Source organism: Salmo trutta, chromosome 13 (genome assembly GCF_901001165.1).
Source record: "Salmo trutta chromosome 13, fSalTru1.1, whole genome shotgun sequence".
Classification (NCBI taxonomy): Eukaryota; Metazoa; Chordata; class Actinopteri; order Salmoniformes; family Salmonidae; genus Salmo; species Salmo trutta.
Genome location: NC_042969.1, coordinates 88,525,612 through 88,550,311, shown reverse-complemented (window position 1 = coordinate 88,550,311; position 24,700 = coordinate 88,525,612). Strand labels below are relative to the sequence as shown.

The 24,700-nt window shown below is 44.9% G+C and overlaps 3 protein-coding genes and 1 non-coding gene across 6 annotated transcripts in view; 3 read left to right on the top strand and 1 right to left on the bottom strand.

The window, feature by feature from the left end:
* Positions 1-774: 774 nt before the first annotated feature.
* On the top strand, positions 775-6,711 carry LOC115206726 (suppressor of tumorigenicity 14 protein-like; the record flags this gene model as incomplete). The annotated part of the gene is made up of 8 exons (XM_029773934.1): positions 775-883; positions 1,044-1,151; positions 1,739-1,855; positions 2,295-2,420; positions 2,961-3,144; positions 3,425-3,696; positions 4,152-4,288; positions 5,394-6,711. Coding segments are annotated over 8 exons (1,212 nt in total), but the record flags the coding sequence as incomplete, so codon positions are not given.
* trnae-uuc (transfer RNA glutamic acid (anticodon UUC)) lies at positions 3,769-3,841 on the top strand. The gene has a single exon. It is a non-coding gene; the product is annotated as a tRNA-Glu (tRNA).
* Positions 6,712-6,724: 13 nt separating the features above from the next.
* Positions 6,725-14,607, bottom strand: LOC115206724 (phospholipase A1 member A). Its single transcript, XM_029773932.1, has 11 exons — positions 14,519-14,607; positions 13,976-14,171; positions 13,240-13,778; positions 12,993-13,104; positions 12,764-12,865; positions 12,541-12,648; positions 11,892-12,134; positions 11,530-11,622; positions 11,317-11,428; positions 7,355-7,540; positions 6,725-6,888 (listed from the first exon to the last, which is right to left on the bottom strand). The coding sequence occupies exons 2-11, from the start codon at positions 14,073-14,075 to the stop codon at positions 6,810-6,812; spliced, it is 1,674 nt and encodes a 557-aa protein (XP_029629792.1). The 5' UTR covers positions 14,076-14,171; positions 14,519-14,607; the 3' UTR covers positions 6,725-6,809.
* The window catches only part of dhx34 (DEAH (Asp-Glu-Ala-His) box polypeptide 34), a 28,601-nt gene continuing 18,458 nt past the window's right edge, over positions 14,558-24,700 (top strand). For all 3 annotated transcript variants that reach the window (XM_029773929.1, XM_029773930.1, XM_029773928.1), the window contains exons 1-5: positions 14,558-15,635; positions 15,879-15,995; positions 19,543-19,737; positions 21,951-22,205; positions 23,713-23,815. In XM_029773929.1, the coding sequence (XP_029629789.1) occupies positions 14,940-15,635; positions 15,879-15,995; positions 19,543-19,737; positions 21,951-22,205; positions 23,713-23,815 (1,366 nt within the window). In that variant the 5' untranslated portion in view covers positions 14,558-14,939. The remainder of the gene's footprint in view (positions 15,636-15,878; positions 15,996-19,542; positions 19,738-21,950; positions 22,206-23,712; positions 23,816-24,700) is intronic.

Genomic DNA, 24,700 nt, shown 5'->3' with positions numbered 1-24,700 from the left:
ATTGGGGAGGTGGTAATGAACCGGTCATATTGGGGAGGTGGTAATGAACCAGTCATATTGGGGAGGTGGTAATGAACCAGTCATATTGGGGAGTTGGTAATGAACCGGTCATATTGGGGAGGTGGTAATGAACCAGTCATATTGGGGAGGTGGTAATGAACCAGTCATATTGGGGAGGTGGTAATGAACCAGTCATATTGGGGAGTTGGTAATGAACCGGTCATATTGGGGAGGTGGTAATGAACCAGTCATATTGGGGAGGTGGTAATGAACCAGTCATATTGGGAGGTGGTAATGAACCAGTCATATTGGGGAGGTGGTAATGAACCAGTCATATTGGGGAGGTGGTAATGAGGTGAACCTTAGTGCAGCATATTTGTTTTCCTTTAGCTGACTCCTCCCCTCCTGTCTTTCCATCCCTCCCTCCTCCCTGCTCCCTCTCCCCTCCTGTCTTTCCATCCCTCCTCCCTCCCTCCCTCCCTCCCTCCTCCATCCCTCCCTCCCCTCCATCCCTCCTCCCTCCCTCCCTCCTCCTCCCTCCCTCCCTGCTCCCTCCCTCCCTCCCTCCTCCCTGCTCCCTCTCCCCTCCTGTCTTTCCATCCTCCCTGCTCCCTCCCTCCTCCCTGCTCCCTCCCTCCCTCCTCCCTCCCTCCCTCCCTCCCTCCCTCCCTCCTCCCTGCTCCCTCCCTCCCTCCTGTCTTTCCATCCCTCCTCTCCCTCCTCCTTCCCTCCCTCCCCTCCCTCCCTCCCTCCCTCCCTCCTGTCTTTCCATCCCCAGCCTGTCCCAACAAGTTTCAGTGCAACAACCAGCGTTGTGTCAAGACAGATCTGAAGTGTGACGGCTGGAACGACTGTGGAGATATGAGCGACGAGATGAACTGCAGTGAGTACTAACAAAATTATTCATTTTTGTCTGCAAAAACCCTTTTTGTATTAGATGGATTAATAATAATGATTGATTGATTGTTGTTTAACAAATGTAACGTGTGTGTGTGTGCGTGTGTGCGTGCGTGGTGTGTGTGTGTGTGTGTGTGCGCTCGCAGAGTGTGATTCCACTCAGATCAGCTGTAAGAACGGCCTGTGTAAACCCCTGTTCTGGGAGTGTGATGGGGTGAACGACTGTGGCGATGACACCGACGAGCAGAACTGTGGTATGTTTCACAGGCCTGTTGACATCCTGTTTCCTGTTCAGTCGCTCTCTTCCTGTTTCCTGCTCAGTCACTCTCATCCTGTTTCCAGCTCAGTCACTCTCAGCCTGTTTCCAGCTCAGTTACTCTCATCCTGTTTCCAGCTCAGTCACTCTCATCCTGTTTCCAGCTCAGTCACTCTCATCCTGTTTCCAGCTCAGTCACTCTCATCCTGTTTCCAGCTCAGTCACTCTCATCCTGTTTCCAGCTCAGTCACTCCCATCCTGTTTCCAGCTCAGTCACTCCCATCCTGTTTCCAGCTCAGTCACTCCCATCCTGTTTCCAGCTCAGTCACTCCCATCCTGTTTCCAGCTCAGTCACTCCCATCCTGTTTCCAGCTCAGTCACTCCCATCCTGTTTCCAGCTCAGTCACTCCCATCCTGTTTCCAGCTCAGTCACTCTCATCCTGTTTCCAGCTCAGTCACTCCCATAATGTTTCCAGTTCAGCCATGTGGACACACGTTAAGCTACTTTCAGGTGCAGTGTCCAAAAAAAGTAAAGTTGTGATTGAAAGCTATATATTTCCAGCATGTTTTATTATGTCTCCTCAGGTGCTTGTAAGGTGGGGGAGCTGACGTGTCAGAACGGAAAGTGTGTGTCGGAGAAGATACGCTGTGATGGGAAGGATGACTGTGGAGACGGGTCAGACGAGAGCGACTGTGGACGAAGTGAGGAGATGTTTCTCTCCATCAGTTCAATCAAATGTTGTTGTTTTTTTACACAGAACTTTTTCTAGCAGGTGGATGTTTTTACACCTGCTGTATCCTGTGCATGTGACGAATAAACACAGACTTGATTTTATTTGGATTCCACACTAACTCTTATGGCCGGTCTAAGTATTTGAGAATGGATTGTTAATGTGGTTCTGACTCCACCTAGAAGCGAATGTGGTTCTGACTCCACCTAGAAGCGAATGTGGTTCTGACTCCACCTAGAAGCGAATGTGGTTCTGACTCCACCTAGAAGCAAATGTGGTTCTGACTCCACCTAGAAGCGAATGTGGTTCTGACTCCACCTAGAAGCGAATGTGGTTCTGACTCCACCTAGAAGCGAATGTGGTTCTGACTCCATCTAGAAGTGAATGTGGTATTTCTCTCCTCTCCCCAGTTATGGATAATGTGCAGTGTACTGACTCCACCTATAAATGTGAGAACAACAAGTGTACCATCAAGGAGAACCCTGAGTGTGACGGAACACCTGACTGTGAGGACAAATCAGATGAGGCCAACTGTGGTAAGACACGCCCTCTGTCCCCCACAACACACCATGGTTCACATAATGATCAGTCATTTATATTCTATGGTTCATTCCTCTGTCCCCCACAACACACCACGGTTCACACAATGATCAGTCATTTATATTCTATGGTTCATTCCTCTGTCCCCCACAACACACCACGGTTCACACAATGATCAGTCATTTATATTCTATGGTTCATTCCTCTGTCCCCCACAACACACCATGGTTCACACAATGATCAGTCATTTATATTCTATGGTTCATTCCTCTGTCCCCCACAACACCCCACAACACACACCACACCAACACAAAATGAGCTGTAACTGTTAAAACAGATTTATAAATGATCTATAAACATAGTTTTACTACTTATAAAACCCTTTCTAAATATCTGAATGTAAAATGTTAGTGTGATTAACTAATACATTAGTCTCATTATAGGAGACTGTTGTTGACTAAACGCTGATGGAGACTGTTGTTGACTAAACGCTGATGGAGACTGTTGTTGACTAAACACTGATGGTGTTGTTTCAGATTGTGGGCGGAGCCTGTTTAAAACTAGCCGTATCGTGGGTGGTCAGGACGCAGAGGAAGGGGAGTTCCCGTGGCAGGTCAGCCTCCACATTAAGAACGCCGGTCACGTGTGTGGTGCTTCCGTCATCAGCCAACGCTGGCTGGTTACTGCTGCTCACTGTGTACAGGATGACGCCAAGACCAGGTACTTGTGGACCATTCTCCCTGTGTGCGACGGTGTGGTGGTAGTGTGTTTTACCAGCCTAAACTATGTGTGTACTATACTATATAGTTCCTCAGTCATCCCAGAGAGAAACTGTGTGTGTGTGCGCGTGTGCTGTGCGCGTGTGCTGTGCGCGTGTGCTGTGCGCGTGTGCTGTGCGCGTGTGCTGTGCGCGTGTGCTGTGCGCGTGTGCTGTGTTTGTTTGTTTGTTTGTTTGTTTGTTTGTTTGTTCGTTCGTTCGTAACCATGAGTATCTCTCTAGGTATTCCCAGCCAGGTGTATGGGAGGCATACCTCGGCCTTCACATCCAGAAGCAGAACGGTAAGACCGTTCAGAAGAGGAACCTACGTCAGGTGATCTGCCACCCGTACTACAATGCCTACACCTTCGACAACGACATCGCTCTGATGGAGCTAGACAGCCTTGTGACGTTCTCGGATTACATCAGACCCATCTGTCTGCCCTCCCCACAACACACCTTCCCCCCTGGGAACTCTGTCTGGATCACAGGTTGGGGCGCCACACGAGAGGGAGGTGAGTCAGAATGTGGATGGGCTCGGTTTTCATATACAGTATTAGTTACTATAACTATGTGCTGCACGGTCTTCCCGTGTGGCTCAGTTGGTAGAGCATGGTGTTTTCAACGCCAGGGTTGTGGGTTCGATTCCCACGGGGGGGCCAGTACAAAAACAAAATGCATGAAATGGAATGAAATGTATGTTTTCACTACTGTAAGTCGCTCTGGATATGAGCGTCTGCTAAATGACTAAAATGTAAAAAAAATGTAAATAATATTTTTGTTTGTTACTGAGTAGCTTTAATTATTTAATTGCAATTTTTTTATAATATGTTTAAATGAGCTTTCTGCTACGTATGAATACAAAACATGTTGCATGAAGATGTTCCCGAACAGTTACAGATGAATAATATGCTCCCACTTCCTGCATCGTGATAATAACTAAACGTATGAGTCCTTGTATGTATGTTAGGCTCTGGTGCGTCCATCCTGCAGAAGGCCCAGGTCCGTATCATCAACAGTACTGTATGTAACCGCCTGATGGGAGGACAGATCACTTCCAGGATGACGTGTGCTGGGGTGCTGACTGGAGGAGTGGACGCATGCCAGGTACTGAACTCTCTGTCCCTATGAAGAGCACTACTTTAACCCGGCCATATTATAGGGCTGCCACACAGAGTACTGAAGTACAGTAGTACTGAATAGAATGAGAAATATATATATATATATATATAAACTGCTCAAAAAAATAAAGGGAACACTTAAACAACACAGAGAACACCAAGATTGGCAAATTCGCCACTGGCGCCCTGTGCTCTTCACAGATGAAAGCAGGTTCACACTGAGCACGTGACAGACGTGACAGAGTCTGGAGACGCCGGGGAGAACGTTCTGCTGCCTGCAACATCCTCCAGCATGACCGGTTTGGCGGTGGGTCAGTCATGGTGTGGGGTGGCATTTCTTTGGGGGGCCGCACTGTGCTCGCCAGAGGTAGCCTGACTGCCATTAGGTACCGAGATGAGATCCTTAGACCCCTTGTGAGACCATATGCTGGTGCGGTTGGCCCTGGGTTCCTCCTAATGCAAGACAATGCTAGACCTCATGTGGCTGGAGTGTGTCAGCAGTTCCTGCAAGAGGAAGGCATTGATGCTATGGACTGGCCCGCCCGTTCCCCAGACCTGAATCCAATTGAGCACATCTGGGACATCATGTCTCGCTCCATCCACCAACGCCACGTTGCACCACAGACTGTCCAGGAGTTGGCGGATGCTTTAGTCCAGGTCTGGGAGGAGATCCCTCAGGAGACCATCCACCACCTCATCAGGAGCATGCCCAGGCGTTGTAGGGAGGTCATACAGGCACATGGAGGCCACACACACTACTGAGCCTCATTTTGACTTGTTTTATGGACATTACATCAACGTTGGATCAGCCTGTAGTGTGGTTTTCCACTTTAATTTTGAGTGTGACTCCAAATCCAGACCTCCATGGGTTGATAAATTGGATTTCCATTGATTATTTTTGTGTGATTTTGTTGTCAGCACATTCAACTATGTAAAGAAAAAAGTATTTAATAAGATTATTTCATTCATTCAGATCTAGGATGTGTTATTTTAGTGTTCCCTTTATTTTTTTGAGCAGTGTATATAAAACCACAGGCCTCTGGTCAACAGTAGTACTGATGAGATATATAACCATACACTTTCTCTCTCAGGGGGATTCTGGCGGGCCTCTGTCCAGTCCTGGTACTAGTCGTATGTTCCTGGCTGGAGTGGTGAGTTGGGGCGACGGCTGTGCCCGTAGGGACAAGCCTGGAATCTATAGCACCGTCACCAAGTTCAGGGGCTGGATCAAGGAGAAGACTGGAGTGTAACAGGAAAACGGCAAAACGACTAGGAATGACGTGGACTTCCGACGATGAACACACCAGTATACTGTACAGATTCCTGGTTCGCCGGGACTCTCCTTTCCATTATCCAGGAGTGATGAACTATTTTACACGTTTTGATCTCAGGCCTCAAAATGCACTCCCCTTTCATATCGATGGACTATGTATCGTTGGTTGGTTTTCTCTGTCGAAAGACAGATGCCTTAATGTCTAAATGTTTATTTTAGTGACTGGTGTCTGAATGTGTATTTTCATGAGGAGGAATAAGTGGTTTTTGGGGGGGGGAAAGTATTTTTAAGAATTGTAAATAATGTGTGTGTTTTTTTTTAGATATATTTGTTTTTGTCATTGCAATCAGTCATTTGGATTGGAAACACCACAACATTTTCTGGTACATTTTGCTCCGGTAGGATTTAGGCCAGTTATTAAGAAATTACTATAGAAACACTGTTACATAAACGCATACAGAAGGAGACAATGTGTTCTGTTGCTTGTTTTTGTCATTTGAATTTTAATCATTTCCACAAAGGTTTGTTTTCACTTAAGTTATCTTTTAGAACGGGCTCTTTAAATGTGAATTTAACTTGTTGTCCTTGTACTCATGGAGGGTGCAAGGACTTTTGACCAGGATCCATAAGGGCACTGTTTTTAAAGGTAGTACACAAATGTAGTGAATCGGGTGCTATTTGGGACACAAGCCTACTGAGGGCTCAAACAGACAGTGACCCCAGCTCCCATCCTATCTACTATGATTTGGTATTTGACACAATAGTTTGTTGAAATACCAGGAAGTCCTGATGCGACATGATGATAATGAATAATGTGCCTTTTTTATATATATATATATTTTTTAAATGTGATTTATTCCTGATGGTCTTTCTTTCCTCCAACTTTATTTCTCATCAGGGATTTTGCATTTAATTTGGATTCGACGTAAACGCTTTTATAACAGAATAAAGCTCCATTAGAGATTGTCTGTAGGCTAGCATTGTGCATATAAATGGATTGATTTCACAACAACTTTTGAGGACATACAAATGATTGAATTTAACTTAGAAATAAAACATTATTCAGCATTTATCAAATCAACCACTTACTGTAATTGTTTTTATGTCAGTGTTTGAAAATAAATATGAACAACAAATTGGAGTCTTTCATGGCTTTTCTCAGTATATTTGTACGGTTATATTCTGATTACCCAGCACAGTATTTGACCTCCCTGAAAAAGGCTCCCATCCATCTTCACTCTTCCATCTGCAGATACACTTCCACTCTCTGGTTCTCTACTGCTGTAACACTCCGGGTCCTGTAAGATACTAACCTGTGGGAAGTAACGAACAAACACAGGCTTGTTTTTAAGTGTTGTGCTCCCAGACATCACACAGACGACTGGGGTCGAAATGGCTTTATACACTGCTCCAAAAAAATAAAGGGAACACTTAAACAACACATTTACATTACATTTACATCATTTAGCAGACGCTCTTATCCAGAGCGACTTACAGTAGTGAATGCATACATTTCATACATATCATACTTTTTTTTTCTGTGCTGGCCCCCCGTGGGAATCAAACCCACAACCCTGGTGTTGCAAACACCATGCTCCACCAACTGAGCTACAGTTGGTAGAGCTACAATGTAACTCCAAGTTCATTCAGATCTAGGATGTGTTGTTTAAGTGTTCCCTTTATTTTTTTGGAGCAGTATAGTTGTTCTTTAGCAACTGGAAGAGGAGAGTTGAATCCAGAACTCATCTGTGTTATGTTTGATGTAGCGATGATATTTACCCTTGGTGTCTGGGTAGTTGCGTCAGCACTAGGTGACTGATGTGAATCCTTGTCTTCCTCCAGGCCAAGTACAGGAGGCGTTGAGAGTAGAAGTGAAGAACTACGGTTCGGATCTCCTGAACAGCGGGGTCTACGGAAACCATGAACTGGTGCATCTGATGAGGCTCAAACTGCATCAGGGAAGGACTGGACACAAGGGTCAACGGCACGTTAGAGTTGGCAAGACGATCACCGGATAAACACATTGGCTGCATCCCAAATAGCACCCTGTTCACTATATAGTACACAGCATTAGACCAGGGCCCTATGGGGATATATAGTACACTGCATTAGACCAGGGCCCTATGGGACTATATAGTACACAGCATTAGACCAGGGCCCTATGGGGATTATATAGTACACAGCATTAGACCAGGGCCCTATGGGACTATATAGTACACAGCATTAGACCAGGGCCCTATGGGGACTATATAGTACACAGCATTAGACCAGGGCCCTATGGGACTATATAGTACACAGCATTAGACCAGGGCCCTATGGGACTATGTAGTACACAGCAATAGACCAGGGCCCTATGGGACTATATAGTACACAGCATTAGACCAGGGCCCTATGGGGACTATATAGTACACAGCATTAGACCAGGGCCCTATGGGACTATATAGTACACAGCATTAGACCAGGGCCCTATGGGACTATATAGTACACAGCATTAGACCAGGGCCCTATGGGGCTATATAGTACACAGCAATAGACCAGGGCCCTATGGGGATTATATAGTACACAGCATTAGACAAGGGCCCTATGGGACTATATAGTACACAGCATTAGACCAGGGCCCTATGGGGATATATAGTGCACAGCATTAGACCAGGGCCCTATGGGACTATATAGTACACAGCATTAGACCAGGGCCCTATGGGACTATATAGTACACAGCATTAGACCAGGGCCCTATGGGACTATATAGTGCACAGCATTAGACCAGGGCCCTATGGGGATATATAGTACACAGCATTAGACCAGGGCCCTATGGGACTATATAGTACACAGCATTAGACCAGGGCCCTATGGGGACTATATAGTACACAGCATTAGACCAGGGCCCTATGGGGACTATATAGTACACAGCATTAGACCAGGGCCCTATGGGACTATATAGTACACAGCATTAGACCAGGGCCCTATGGGGATATATAGTACACAGCATTAGACCAGGGCCCTATGGGGATATATAGTACACAGCATTAGACCAGGGCCCTATGGGACTATATAGTACACAGCATTAGACCAGGGCCCTATGGGGATATATAGTACACAGCATTAGACCAGGGCCCTATGGGACTATATAGTACACAGCATTAGACCAGGGCCCTATGGGGACTATATAGTACACAGCATTAGACCAGGGCCCTATGGGGATATATAGTACACAGCATTAGACCAGGGCCCTATGGGACTATATAGTACACAGCATTAGACCAGGGCCCTATGGGGATATATAGTACACAGCATTAGACCAGGGCCCTATGGGACTATATAGTACACAGCATTAGACCAGGGCCCTATGGGGATATATAGTACACAGCATTAGACCAGGGCCCTATGGGGATATATAGTACACAGCATTAGACCAGGGCCCTATGGGACTATATAGTACACAGCATTAGACCAGGGCCCTATGGGGATATATATAAACACCATATTTTTTTAAATTTTTATTTCACCTTTATTTAACCAGGTAGGCAAGTTGAGAACAAGTTCTCATTTACAATTGCGACCTGGCCAAGATGAAGCAAAGCAGTTCAACAACATACAAAAACACAGAGTTACACATGGAGTAAAACAACATACAATCAATGATGCAGTAGAAAAAAATAAGACTATATACAATGTGAGCAAATGATGTGAGATAAGGGAGGTAAAGGCAAAAAAGACCATGGTGGCGAGGTAAATAAAGTATGGCAAGAAAAACACTGGAATGGTAGATTTGTAGTTTGAAGAAAGTTCAAAATTAAAATATAAATAATATGGTGCAAAGGAGCAAAATAAATAAAATAAATAAATACAGTAGGGGAAGAGGTAGTAGTTTGGGCTAAATTATAGATGGGCTATGTACAGGTGCAGTGATCTGTGAGCTGCTCTGACAGCTGGTGCTTAAAGCTAGTGAGGGAGATAAGTGTTTCCAGTTTCAGAGATTTTTGTAGTTCGTTCCAGTCATTGGCAGCAGAGAACTGGAAGGAAAGACGACCAAAGGAGGAGTTGGCTTTAGGGGTGACCAGAGAGATATACCTGCTGGAGCGCGTGCTACAGGTGGGTGCTGCTATAGTGACCAGTGAGCGGAGATAGGGGGGGACTTTACCTAGCAGGGTCTTGTAGATGACCTGGAGCCAATGTGTTTGGCGACGATTATGAAGCGAAGGCCAGCCAACGAGAGCGTACAGGTCGCAGTGGTGGGTAGTATATGGGGCTTTGGTGACAAAACGGATGGCACTGTGATAGACTGCATCCAGCTTGTTGAGTAGGGTATTGGAGGCTATTTTGTAAATGACATCGCCGAAGTCGAGGATTGGTAGGATGGTCAGTTTTATGAGGGTATGTTTGGCAGCATGAGTGAAGGATGCTTTTTTTGCGAAATAGGAAGACAATTCTAGATTTCACTTTGGATTGGAGATGATTGATGTGAGTCTGGAAGGAGAGTTTACAGTCTAACCAGACACCCAGGTATTTGTAGTTGTCCACATATTCTAAGTTAGAACCGTCCAGAGAAGTGATGCTGGACAGGCGGGCAGGTGCAGGCAGCGATCGGTTGAAGAGCATGCATTTAGTTTTACTTGTATTTAAGAGCAGTTGGAGACCACGGAAGGAGAGTTGAATGGCATTGAAGCTCGTCTGGAGGGTTGTTAACACAGTGTCCAAAGAAGGGCCAGAAGTATACAGAATGGTGTCGTCTGCGTAGAGGTGGATCAGAGATTCACCAGCAGCAAGAGCGACATCATTTATGTATACAGAGAAAAGAGTTGGCCCAAGAATTGAACCCTGTGGCCCCCCATAGAGACTGCCAGAGGTCCAGACAGCAGGCCCTCCGATTTGACACACTGAACTCTGTCAGAGAAGTAGTTGGTGAACCAGGCGACGCAATCGTTTGAGAAACCAAGGCTACTGAGTCTGCCGATGAGGATGTGGTGATTAACAGAGTCAAAAAGCTTTGGCCAGGTCAATGAATACGGCAGCACAGTATTGTTTCTTATCGATGGCGGTTATGATGTCGTTTAGGACCTTGAGCGTGGCTGAGGTGCACCCATAACCAGCTCTGAAACCAGACGCATAGCGGAGAGGGTGCGGTGGGATTCGAAATGGTCGGTAATCTGTTTGTTGACTTGGCTTTCGAAGACCTTAGAAAGGCAGGGTAGGATGGATATAGGTCTGTAGCAATTTGGGTCAAGAGTGTCACCTCCTTTGAAGAGGGGGATGACAGCAGCTGCTTTCCAATCTTTGGGAATCTCAGACGACACGAAAGAGAGGTTGAACAGGCTAGTAGGTTGCAATAATTTCGGCAGATAATTTTAGAAAGAAAGGGTCCAGATTGTCAAGCCCAGCTGATTTGTAGGGGTCCAGATTTTGCAGCTCTTTCAGAACATCAGCTGAATGGATTTGGGAGAAGGAGAAATGGGGAGGCTTGGGCGAGTAGCTGTGGGGGGTGCAGTGCTGTTGAATGCAGTAGGGGTAGTTAGGTGGAAAGCATGGCCAGCCGTAGAAAAATGCTTATTGAAATTCACAATTATAGTGGGCTTATCGGTGGTGACAGAGTTTCCTATCCTCAGTGCAGTGGGCAGTTAGGAGGAGGTGTTCTTATTCTCCATGGACTTTACAATGTCCCAGAACTTTTTAGAGTAGGGAATAGGGTCCCATTTGAGACGCAGACATTAATAAATGAAGAACCAGATGATAGTGTCTCTCACCCGGACACCAACATGACAGGCGTTTTGCTGACGTCTCCCTTCAGCTGAATAAATAGCTGAGCTTCTAACGAGGCGTTTCCCTCCAGGTGCACCTCCAACAGGAACGGCGTCACTAGAAAGGACATAAAACGGGTTAACCGACTCTTCCTGCACTACAGGAAGTGACTGTAACCGTGTGACACTGTCAGCGTGTGTGTGTCCTGAGTTTCTGACCACAGAAAGGGTCTGTTGCTGTGATGTCCAGGACCGCGGTCAGGGGCTGGAAGGTGATTGGTCGATCTGGAGGCAGCCAGCTGATGTCGTAGCCTATAGGAGAGAAGAACCAATAGCTGATGGTGTTTTGATGATGATAAACAGCCGTCAACACCAGTTTCTTCATGTGTGAAACTCCTCTTTGTTCAGATAGAGAAATGTGTGTCAGAGAGTTATGCTGTCTACATTATCTTATCTCTTACCCAGCTGGTCTACATTATCTTATCTCTTACCCAGCTGGTCTACATTATCTTATCTCTTACCCAGCTGGTCTACATTATCTTATCTCTTACCCAGCTGGTCTACATTATCTTGTCTCTTACCCAGCTGGGGGCAGATGTTGAGTCCAGGGTGGTGACAGTGTGTACAGAGAGCTCTCTGGAAGTCCTCTACTCCCTGGCAGGGGAAGGCTGTGAGAGGGCAGGAGGACCTGGTGGAGGACTGGATGGAGCTGGTGGAGGACCGGATGGAGCTGGTGGAGGACCGGATGGAGCTGGTGGAGGACCGGATGGAGCTGGTGAACAACCTATAGGCCCGTTGGTGACTGCACAGCAAGTACTGCTCCCCTGGAACACACCAACACGCAGGTTGACCTTTATTGGGCTGAATCTTGTCCTGGAGGCAGAACTGAGCGATCTACACTACATGGGACAGCTGCAAAGTCAAAAATGGCTATATATATCTTAAAAATTCATGGGAAAAAAAATGGCTTTTTGATCTTAATTTAAAGTTAGGTATAAAGTTAGCAGTGTGTTTTTAAGGTTAGATTAAATCAGATTCTATGACATTGTGGCAGTGCTAGCTGGTGACTACCCTGCAGAACTGCCCCAAATGTATGAGTCATCCCAACCTCTGTGTTATAGTAGATAGCCTAAAGGACACAGCTTTTCCTGGTCAGGTCACATGGGCCCCAGGCATGATGTTTGTTATAATATTTTATATGATAAAATAAAAAAAAAACCTGTCACACACTTTTCATGAGATCCTGAGGACAACCAGGAAGTTGATATCCTCTGCCGATGTAGAAATCAACATGACCCAACGGTCTAGGAACCCCCAGGGGAGCTACCGGCTCGTTGGCTGAAAAATACACCAGGTAATGAACTTACTGATTTGGTTAAAAAATGTCTAAATAAATCTATTATACTATTAGGTGTAACTACATGGCTTATTAGGTATGTGTAGAGTTCCTCACGGTTAAAGTTGGTGTGAATCACATCCACGTACTGAGCATCAGTTTGATCCAGAGACAGGCTGCTGTCTGCCTCGGAAAACAGTGGTGAGAACGGATCCAGGCCTGAGTTGGATCAGAGCACATTAAAAAAATATTATAATCATTACAAAACACTCAATTTCACCTGTCAGTTCATCAGAAACTCAGAATGGACTGTTACCAGATGTAACCCTATATCATGTCTCAGTACCTGTGATCCTGCCAATAGTTCCCTCCAAACAGGCCCCAGTCACACCAGCTACATGGGCCCCAACACCAAACCCTACCAGGTGGAACAGCTCTGGAGAAGAGTCCTGGTCCTCCTGAGGAATAAACAACACCTCAACATGTCTATTACACTATAACACAGTTACTCATGTTCAATTTGGGCCAGTTTCCCTGACCCAGTTAAAGCATATTACTGGACACGTTTTACACAGTGTGGAACATGTACCTACCAGTAGTGTCTGTATGGCCTGTGCCAGCCTCTCTCCCACCTGCCTGGCTCCTTCGGTGATCTCCTGCTCTGGGGGCAGCAGCCAATCAGCTACCAGGACATTAACCAGCCCCGCCTCTAACAGCTCCCCCGCCATCACCCTCGCCCAGCTGGGCTGCAGCCTGGCCGGCCTCCTGCCCGGGACAATCACTACTGTGGGGCTGAGGGGGCTCCAGGCCCGGGGACCAGGGGCCAGTCCTGGGAGGCCTGGTGGAAGTGGAGGGAGGCCCTGGCCAGATGGGAGGCCTGAAGGAGGGAGGCCCTGGCCAGATGGGAGGCCTGAAGGAGGGAGGCCCTGGCCAGATGGGAGGCCTGAAGGAGGGAAGCCCTGGCCAGATGGGAGGCCTGAAGGAGGGAAGCCCTGGCCAGATGGGAGGCCTGAAGGAGGGAGGTCTATGGGGTAACCACAGGGACCCTGCTCAGAGGAGAAGCTGAGGAGCCTCACCAGAAGAGAGGGATGGCTGAGACAGAGGAACTCAGAGCAGTGGGCATGTTGGTCACCTGTGAGAAGAGAATATCTGTAAACATCAATCATGTTATTAACATATGACTGACTGTATTTTAGGTTATTGTGAGGACTTCCCCCCAGTTAATCATGATTAGGCAGCTGCTAGTTTTGGAAAATGTGAGTATTTAATTTGAATTGACCTCTAATGTGCAGCTGAGCTAATCACACAGTAATCGCCCCCCCATAGTACCTGTGGCAGGACCAGACAGAAGACAAAAGGTCAGTAGAGACCAGACGACCAGACTGCTGTCAGCTCCAGAGTTCTCCACACCTCCACCTGTTCTCTCCATTTCTCCAGCCACAATGCAAATCTCCCTACCTGTTATACAGCCTTCTGTACTCTGTCAATCGGATAAGCCTCAGTGGAGGTGGAGCCTGGAGTGTTTCTGATGAAAATACAGTAGAGAACAGTAGAGCTTTTGTGAGCCAGCCCTTTCTTGATCAGTGCAGAGTGATAATTAAACTACAAAGAATGCAGTTCAAGATGTTTCTAAAAATGAATAATTGCAACCGGTAAAATGATCTGAATATTGCATGTGTTTGCTATTACAGTGTTCACAAGAAACATAACATAAGAACTAAACATGGTTTGAGATTTCATTTAAAACATTTACAATAAAGTATTTGATTTGTCAATGGCCAGGTCGCAGTTGTAAATGAGAACTTGTTCTCAACTAGCCTACCTGGTTAAATAAAGGTGAAATAAAAAAATGTGAAAGAAATCGAACTTCACCATGCGGAACTATATACCCAATGGCTGCAGTTGTCGTCGGACAATAGTTCAGACGGACCGTCCTTATTATTGTTCCGCTGCTAACTTTGTCAATCGTTTTTATGCATTTTTCTGTTGGTGCGATCTTGAATATTGATCTGATGAAACAGGAAAGCATAACCTGGACGGATTACTGGATTGATTATGGGTATTTGGATTATTAAATAAACTAAACCAAGATAACATTTAGCTATAGCTAGCTTACACATTATTGATCTTGAACGCAAAGGAGTTGCTAGCTAGTAGCTAACTAACTCAGACGTCTATGTTAAGAGACCCTTGACTATTGAGTGAGCGTCTAGCTAGTCTTATTGATTTACTAATCTGGTTGACTTGATATCAGTGTCACGAGTGTGTGTTATATAAAGCTGTAACGTTAAAGATGTCAGAGAGGAGAAGAGACAGCCGTAGCTGGGACTGGGACAACCCTCAGTGCCGAGCTCAGATGGACCAGATCTTCTTCCGTCGTCATGACTACATCCAGAACGGAACCACGGAACACAAAGAGTTCTGGAGCTTCTTCGAGCGCTTCCAGAGGTTCAAAACCAGGAAGGACATGTCAGGGAGCAGCAGGAAGGAAGACATGGAGGAAGGCAGAGACAGGAAGAAGACTGTAGATCTTGGTCTGCCTAGGGAATATGACGCCCGTTATCGGATCAACGTGTCAGTTTGTACTAAAGACACAGAGGAGAGGCTGGAGGGGTCTGGGAGGTCTGATCAGAGACACAGACAGAGCTCCTCAGGTCCAGGGAGTCAGGAGGTTGCTGACTGTCGCCTGGCGTTGCTACACTTCCTGGACTTCAACCAGAGGCAGAGCTTTGGGAAGCTGGCCAAGTTGAGGACGGAGCAGAAAGCCCTTCCTATCTTCCAGTACCGGGACCGGATCGTGGAGTTGGTGCGGTCCAACCCGGTAGTAGTGGTGGCGGGGGATACAGGCTGTGGAAAGTCCACCCAGGTCCCCCAGTACCTCCTATCCTCTGGGTTCAGTCACATAGCTTGCACTCAGCCTCGACGGATTGCCTGTATCTCCCTCGCCAAGAGGGTCAGCTTCGAGAGTCTCAACCAGTATGGATCCAAGGTAGGTAGTGGTGTAGTAAGAAGCTGTTTATTTACAGCCTTGAAAAATAGCGTTTTTGGAATCACGCTTAGATAGGGATATCAAACAAATGTAATCATTTTCACACAATAGTAAGTGTTTTTTTTCTCCTCTGAAAGAGATCATTTTTCACAATATTGTGCACCTTCCACAAAGACCAAATCAACACCCAGACATTTATCAGAGCGACAAGCAGACTGACACACAGCTATGTTTTATCTGCAGGTTGGGTACCAGATCCGTTTCGAGGGGACCCGTACCCCGTCCACCAAGCTGTTGTTCCTCACAGAGGGGTTACTACTGAGACAGATACAGGCTGACGGGGCCCTGGAGCAGTACCAGGTAATATAATATATCATATACACTACCAGTCAAAAGTTTGGACACATCTACTCATTCAAGGGTTTTTTTTTCTTTAGTTTTACTATTTTCTACATTGTAGAATAATAGTGAAGACATCGAAAGTATGAAATAACACATATGGAATCATGTAGTAACCAAAAAAAGTGTTAAACAAATCAAAATATATTTAATATTTTAGATTCTTCAAAGTAGCTACCCTTTGCCTTGATGACAGATTTGCACACTCTTGGCATTCTCTCATCCAGCTTCATGAGTAGGTGTGTCCAAACTTTTGACTGGTACTGTATATCAGGTAATATAATATATACCAGGTAATATAATATATAATACTGTATTTACCAGGTAATAAAATATATAATACTGTATATACCAGGTAATATAATATATAATACTGTATATACCAGGTAATATAATATATAATACTGTATATACCAGGTAATATAATATATAATACTGTATATACCAGGTAATATAATATATAATACTGTATATACCAGGTAATATAATATATAATACTGTATATACCAGGTAATAAAATATATAATACTGTATATACCAGGTAATAAAATATATAATACTGTATATACCAGGTAATATAATATATAATACTGTATATACCAGGTAATATAATATATAATACTGTATATACCAGGTAATATAATATATAATACTGTATATACCAGGTAATAAAATATATAATACTGTATATACCAGGTAATATAATATATAATACTGTATATACCAGGTAATATAATATATAATACTGTATATACCAGGTAATATAATATATAATACTGTATATACCAGGTAATATAATATATAATACTGTATATACCAGGTAATATAATATATACCAGGTAATAAAATATATAATACTGTATATACCAGGTAATATAATATATACCAGGTAATATAATATATAATACTGTATATACCTGGTAATATAATATATACCAGGTAATATAATATATAATACTGTATATACCAGGTAATATAATATATACCAGGTAATATAATATATAATACTGTATATACCAGGTAATATAATATATACCAGGTAATAAAATATATAATACTGTATATACCAGGTAATATAATATATACCAGGTAATATAATATATAATACTGTATATACCAGGTAATATAATATATACCAGGTAATATAATATATAATACTGTATATACCAGGTAATATAATATATACCCGGTCATATAATATACAGTACCAGTCAAAAGTTTTAGAACACCTACTCATTCAAGGATTTTTCTTTATTTTTACTATTTTCCACATTGTAGAATAATAGTGAAGACATCAAACCTATGAAATAACACACATGGAATCATGTAGTAACCAAACAAGTGTTAAGCAAATGAAAAATGTATTTTATATTTTAGAAGTAGCCACCCTTTGCCTTGACAGCTTTGCACACTCTTGGCATTATCTCAACCAGAGTGCTTGGATACAGCCCTTAGAGCCATATACCTCAAACCCACCAGGTTGGGTATGATAAACTGGTTATGGACTAAATTATAGAGCAAATTCATGTTTTGTCATACCCGTGGTATACGGTCTGATATACCACGGCTGTCAGCCAATCAGCATTCAGGGCTTGAACCACCCAGTTTTATAATATATACCAGGTAAATATAATATATACCAGGTAAATATAATATATACCAGGTAAATATAATATATACCAGGTAATATAATATATACCAGGTAATATAATATATACCAGGTAATATAATATATACCAGGTAAATATAATATATACCAGGTAATATAATATATACCAGGTAATATAATATATACCAGGTAAATATAATATATACCAGGTAATATAATATATACCAGGTAAATATAATATATACCAGGTAATATAATATATACCAGGTAATATAATGTATACCAGGTAATATAATATATAATACATATAAATATAAAATATACCTGATAATATACAGTGCCTTCGAAAAGTATTCAGAGCCCTTGATTTTTCCCCCCACATTTTGTTACTTTACAGCCTTATTCTAAAATTGATGAGAAAAAAAACATATTTAATCTATCTACACACTATTGTACGACGACGCGATTACAGCCTCAAGTCTTCTTGGGTATGACGCTACAAGCTTGGCAACACCTGTATTTGGGGAGTTTCTCCCACTCTTCTCTGCAGATCCTCTCAAGCTCTGTCAGGTTGGATGGGGAGCGTCGCTGCACAGCTATTTTCAGGTCTCTCTAGAGATGTTCGATCAGGTTCAAGTCCGGGCTCTGGCTGGGTCACTCGACATTCAAAGACTTGTCCCGAAGCCACTCCTGCGTTGTCTTCGCTGTGTGCTTAGGGTTGTTGTCCTGTTGGAAGGTGAACCTTCGCCCCAGTCTGAGGTCCTGAGAGCTCTGGAGCAGGTTTTCATCAAGGATCTCTCTGTACTTTGCTCCGTTCATCTTTCCCTCGATCCTAACTAGTCTTCCAGTCCCTGCCACTGAAAAACATCCCCACAGCATGATGCTGCCACCACCATGCTTCACCGTAGGGATGGTGCCTGGTCTCCCAGACGTGACGCTTGGCATTCAGGCCAAAGAGTTCAATCTTGGTTTCATCAGACCAGAGAATCTTGTTTCTCATGGTCTGAGAGTCCTTTAGGTGCCTTTTGGCAAACTCCATGAGGGCTGTCATGTGCCTTTTACTGAGGAGTGGCTTCCGTCTGGCCACTCTACCATAAAGGCCTGATTGGTGGAGTGCTGCAGAGATGGTTGTCCTTCTGGAAGGTTCTCCCATCTCCAGAGGAACTCTGTCAGAGTGACCATCGGGTTCTTTGTCACCTCCCTGACCAAGGCCCTTCTCCCCCGATTGCTCAGTTTGGCCGGGCGGTCAGCTCTAGGAAGAGTCTTGGTGGTTCCAAACTTCTTCCATTTAATAATGTTGGAGGACACTGTGTTCTTCAATGCTGCAGGTGGACTCCAATCAAGTTGTAGAAACATCTCAAGGATGATCAATGGAGCTCAATTTTGAGTCTTATAGCAAAGGGTCTGAATACTTATGTAAATAAGGTATTCTTATTTTTTTATTTTTAACACATTTTCAAAAAATTCAAAAAACCTATTTTCGCTTTGTCATTATGGGGTATTGTGTGTAGATTTCTGAAGATTTGTATTTATTTAATCAAATTTAGAATTAAAACAATGATTTCATTCGTTTTAGAATAAGGCTGTAACTTAAAAAATAAAAAGTCAAGGGGTCTGAATACTTTCTGAAGGGACTGTATATATACCAGGTGGGTTACAGAACAGACAGATCACTTTACTCTCACTATTTCTAGGGGTTTTATGCCTTTCTAGGGCTGTGTCCCAATTCTTCCCATAGGGCTCTGGTCTAAAGTAGTGCACTATATAGGGAATAGGGTTCTATAGGGCTCTGGTCTAAAGTAGTGCACTATATAGGGAATAGGGTTCCATTTGAGACGCACCCTAGTTGTTCCGTAACCAGTCCGTGTGTGGATCTACCTTCCTCCCTATTCCGCCCAGGTGTTGATTGTTGATGAGGTGCATGAGCGACACCTCCACTGCGACTTCCTCCTGGGGGTCCTGCGCTCCCTCCTGGCCACCCGTCCCGACCTCCGCCTGGTCCTCATGTCCGCCACCATCAACATCAAACTCTTCTCCAGCTACTTTAATACTGCACCTGTGCTGCAGGTACCAGGCCGGCTCTTCCCTATACAGGTGAGTGGACAATAGATTTCAAACCTCTCCTCTGGGACCCCTCAGACGTTTCATATTTTGGTTGTAGCCCTGAAGAAGATCACCTGATTCACCTCGTCAAGGGCTTGATGATTTAGTTGACGAGTGGAATCAGGTGTGCTCTGGAAGAGTTGAAATAAATGGAAGGGCTAGGGGGTCCCCAGGGAGAGGTCTGAAAACCCTCTGGACAATGCTATATCAGAAGTATAGGAATAGACAGCACTCAGAGATGTTGTATACAGTTGAAGTCAGGAAGTTTACATACACTTAGGTTGGAGTCATTAAAACTCGTTTTTCAACCACTCCACAAATTTCTTGTTAACAAACTATAGTTTTGCCAATTCAATTAAGACATCTACTTTGTGCATGACACAAGCCATTTTTCCAACAATTGTTTACAGACAGATTATTTCACTTATAATTCACTGTATCACAATTCCAGTGGGTCAGAAGTTTACATACACTAAGTTGACTGTGCCTTTAAACAGCTTGGAAAATTCCAGAAAATGGTGTCATGGCTTTAGAAGCTTCTGATAGGCTAATTGACATCATTTTAGTCATTTGGAGGTGTACCTGTGGATGTATTTCAAGGCCAACCTTCAAACTCAGTGCCTCTCTGCTTGACATCATGGGAAAATCAAAATAAATCAGCCAAGACCTCAAAATTAATTTTTATATCTCAACAAGTCTGTTTCATCCTTGGGAGCAATTTCCAAATGCCTGAAGGTACCACATTCATCTGTACAAACAATAGTACGCAAGTATAAACACCATGGGACCACGCAGCCGTCATACCGCTCAGGAAGGAGACTCGTTCTGTCTCCTAGAGATGAACGTACTTTGGTGCAAAAAGTGCAAATCAATCCCAGAACAACAGCAAAGGACCTTGTGAAGATGCTGGAGGAAACAGGTACAAAAGTATCTATATCCACAGTAAAATGAGTCCTATATCGACACAACCTGAAAGGCCGCTCAGCAAGGAAGAAGCCACTGCTCCAAAACCGCCATAAAAAAGCCAGACTACGGTTTGCACATGGGGACAAAGATCGTACTTTTTGTAGAAATGTCCTCTGGTTTGATGAAACAAAAATAGAACTGTTTGGCCATAATGACCATTGTTATGTTTGGAGGAAGAAGGGGGAGGCTTGCAAGCCGAAGAACACCATCCCAACCGTGAAGCACGGGGGTGGCAGCATCATGTTGTGGGGGTGCTTTGCTGCAGGAGGGACTGGTTCACTTCACAAAATAGATAGCATCATGAGGGAGGACAATTATGTGGATATATTGAAGCAACATCTCAAGACATCAGTCAGGAAGTTAAAGCTTGGTCGCAAATGGGTCTTCCAAATGGACAATGACCCCAAGCATACTTTCAAAGTTGTGGCAAAATGGCTTAAGGACAACAAAGTCAAGGTATTGGAGTGACCATCACAAAGCCCTGACCTCAATCCTATAGAAAATGTGTGCAGAACTGAAAAAGTGTGTGTGAGCAGGAGGCCTACAAACCTGACTCAGTTACACCAGCTCTGTCAGGAGGAATGGGCCAAAATTCACCCAACTTATTGTGGGAAGCTTGTGGAAGGCTACCCGAAACATTTGACCCAAGTTAAACAATTTAAAGGCAATGCTACCAAATACTTATTGAGTGTATGTAAACTTCTGACCCACTGGGAATGTGATGAAAGAAACAAAAGCTGAAATAAATAATTCTCTCTACTATTATTCTGACATTTCACATTCTTAAAATAAAGTGGTGATCCTAACTGACCTAAGACAGGGCATTTTTTACTAGGATTAAATGTCAGGAATTGTGAAAAACTGAGTTTAAATATATTTGTCTAAGGTGTATGTAATCTTCCGACTTCAACTCTAAGTCAAGCAAATCATACATCCTTGCATTCGTAGCTCTGTGAATTTTAAAGTGGTTAGGCCTAAAATTTCTCTAGTCCTATTTTTCATCCCTGTCAAACAACGTGGCAGGGGTCAGGCTGTTGAAATTAAAGATTGGGCCGTTCAGTTTCTAGATAATTCCTCTTCCCGTCTCTCCCTGTGACGTCCAGGAACTCACTTTTCTTCTATGGCTGAGTCCCACCCTATTCCTTATATAGTGCACTACTATTAACCAGAAGGATGACGGTGTTATTCAGGATGAAGACTGTGTCACCCTCCTCTCCCTCTCTCTCTCTGACATGTAGGTGATCTACCAGCCCATCCCACAAGACGAGCAGCCGTCCCGGTCGGAGAAGCTGGACCCGCGGCCGTACCTCCGTGTGCTGCAGGGCATCGACCAGCGCTACCCGCCCGAGGAGAGGGGCGACCTGCTTCTGTTCCTCAGCGGCGTGGCAGAGATATCTACCATCTTGGAAGCATGCCAGGCTTACGCCACACACACCAAGCGCTGGATCGTCCTGCCCCTCCACAGCACCCTGTCCCTGTTACAGCAGGATAAGGTACACTAGCAGTACAGCAGGATGAGGTACAGTACAGCAGGATGAGGTACAGTAACAGTACAGCAGGATGAGGTACACTAGCAGTACAGCAGGATGAGGTACGGTAACAGTACAGCAGGATGAGGTGCAGTACAGCAGGATGAGGTACTGTAGCAGTACAGCAGGATGAGGTACAGTAACAGTACAGCAGGATTAGGTACAGTACAGCAGGATGAGGTGCAGTACAGCGGGATGAGGTACAGTAGCAGTACAGCAGGATGAGGTACAGCAGCAGTACAGCAGGGTGAGGTACAGTAGCAGTACAGCAGGATGAGGTACAGCAGCAGTACAGCAGGGTGAGGTACAGTAGCAGTACAGCAGGATGAGGTACAGCAGCAGTACAGCAGGATGAGGTACAGTAGCAGTTGTGCAGGATGAGGTACAGTAGGATGGGGTCCAGTAGCAGTACAGCAGGACGAGGTACAGTAGCAGTACAGCGGGATGAGGTACGGTAGCAGTACAGCAGGATGAGGTACAGCGGGATGAGGTATGGTAGCAGTACAGCGGGATGAGGTACGGTAGCAGTACAGCGGGATGAGGTGCAGTACAGCAGGATGAGGTGCAGTAACAGTACAGCAGGATGAGGTGCAGTACAGCAGGATGAGGTACAGTAGCAGTACAGCAGGATGAGGTGCAGTACAGCAGGATGAGGTACAGTAGCAGTACAGCAGGATGAGGTACAGTAGCAGTACAGCAGGGTGAGGTACAGTCGCAGTACAGCAGGATGAGGTACAGCAGCAGTACAGCAGGATGAGGTACAGCAGGATGAGGTACAGTAGCAGTTGTGCAGGATGAGGTACAGTACAGCAGGATGAGGTACAGTACAGCAGGATGTGGTACAGGAGCAGTACAGCAGGGTGAGGTACAGTAGCAGTACAGCGGGATGAGGTACGGTAACATTACAGCAGGATGAGGTACAGCAGGATGAGGTATGGTAGCAGGATGAGGTATGGTAGCAGTACAGCGGGATGAGGTACGGTAACATTACAGCGGGATGGGGTACAGTAGCAGTACAGCAGGATGAGGTACGGTAGCAGTACAGCGGGATGAGGTACAGCAGCAGTACAGCAGGATGAGGTGCAGTAGCAGGATGAGGTACAGTACAGCAGGATGAGGTACAGTAGCAGTACAGCAGGATGAGGTACAGCAGGATGAGGTACGGTAGCAGGTCCCTGACACACTGAGCTCAATTCACAGCCCCACATGTATGAATCTGGGTCTATGGGGCAGGTCTATGGGACAGGTCTATGGGACAGGTCTATGGGACAGGTCTATGGGGCAGGTCTATGGGGCAGGTCTATGGGACAGGTCTATGGGGCAGGTCTATGGGGCAGGTCTATGGGACAGGTCTATGGGGCAGGTCTATGGGGCAGGTCTATGGGGCAGGTCTATGGGGCAGGTCTATGGGACAGGTCTATGGGGCAGGTCTATGGGGCAGGTCTGTATTATTATATCTTGTTTCTTGTAGGTGTTTGACATCTCTCCTCCGGGAGTGAGGAAATGTATCATCTCTACCAACGTCGCAGAGACATCCGTCACCATCGACGGGGTGCGCTTCGTCGTCGACTCGGGTAAGACAACCGAACCACGACCTGGAACTCCCGAGTGTGTGTGTGTGTGTGTGTGTGTGTGTGGGTGGATCATCCTCCAGGCAAGGTGAAGGAGAGACAGGACACAATATATTACCTCTGAATGTGTCCTCCAGGCAAGGTGAAGGAGAGACAGGACACAATATATTACCTCTGAATGTGTCCTCCAGGCAAGGTGAAGGAGAGACAGGACACAATATATTACCTCTGAATGTGTCCTCCAGGCAAGGTGAAGGAGAGACAGGACACAATATATTACCTCTGAATGTGTCCTCCAGGCAAGGTGAAGGAGAGACAGGACACAATATATTACCTCTGAATGTGTCCTCCAGGCAAGGTGAAGGAGAGACAGGACACAATATATTACCTCTGAATGTGTCCTCCAGGCAAGGTGAAGGAGAGACAGGACACAATATATTACCTCTGAATGTGTCCTCCAGGCAAGATGAAGGAGACAGGACATAATATATTACCTCTGAATGTGTCCTCCAGGCAAGGTGAAGGAGAGAGAGGACACAATATATTACCTCTGAATGTGTCCTCCAGGCAAGGTGAAGGAGAGACAGGACACAATATATTACCTCTGAATGTGTCCTCCAGGCAAGGTGAAGGAGACAGGACACAATATATTACCTCTGAATGTGTCCTCCAGGCAAGGTGAAGGAGAGACAGGACACAATATATTACCTCTGAATGTGTCCTCCAGGCAAGGTGAAGGAGACAGGACACAATATATTACCTCTGAATGTGTCCTCCAGGCAAGGTGAAGGAGACAGGACACAATATATTACCTCTGAATGTGTCCTCCAGGCAAGGTGAAAGAGAGAGGACACAATATATTACCTCTGAATGTGTCCTCCAGGCAAG

Excerpts from the sequence above, each read along its gene's own strand:
- LOC115206724 (XM_029773932.1), bottom strand. The coding sequence starts at position 14,075 with ATGGAGAGAACAGGTGGAGGTGTGGAGAACTCTGGAGCTGACAGCAGT. Across the intron at positions 13,105-13,239 it reads AGGCCATACAGACACTACTG|GAGGACCAGGACTCTTCTCC; the intron begins GTAGGTACATGT and ends TTTATTCCTCAG. Across the intron at positions 11,623-11,891 it reads CAACATCTGCCCCCAGCTGG|GCTACGACATCAGCTGGCTG; the intron begins GTAAGAGACAAG and ends TCTCTCCTATAG.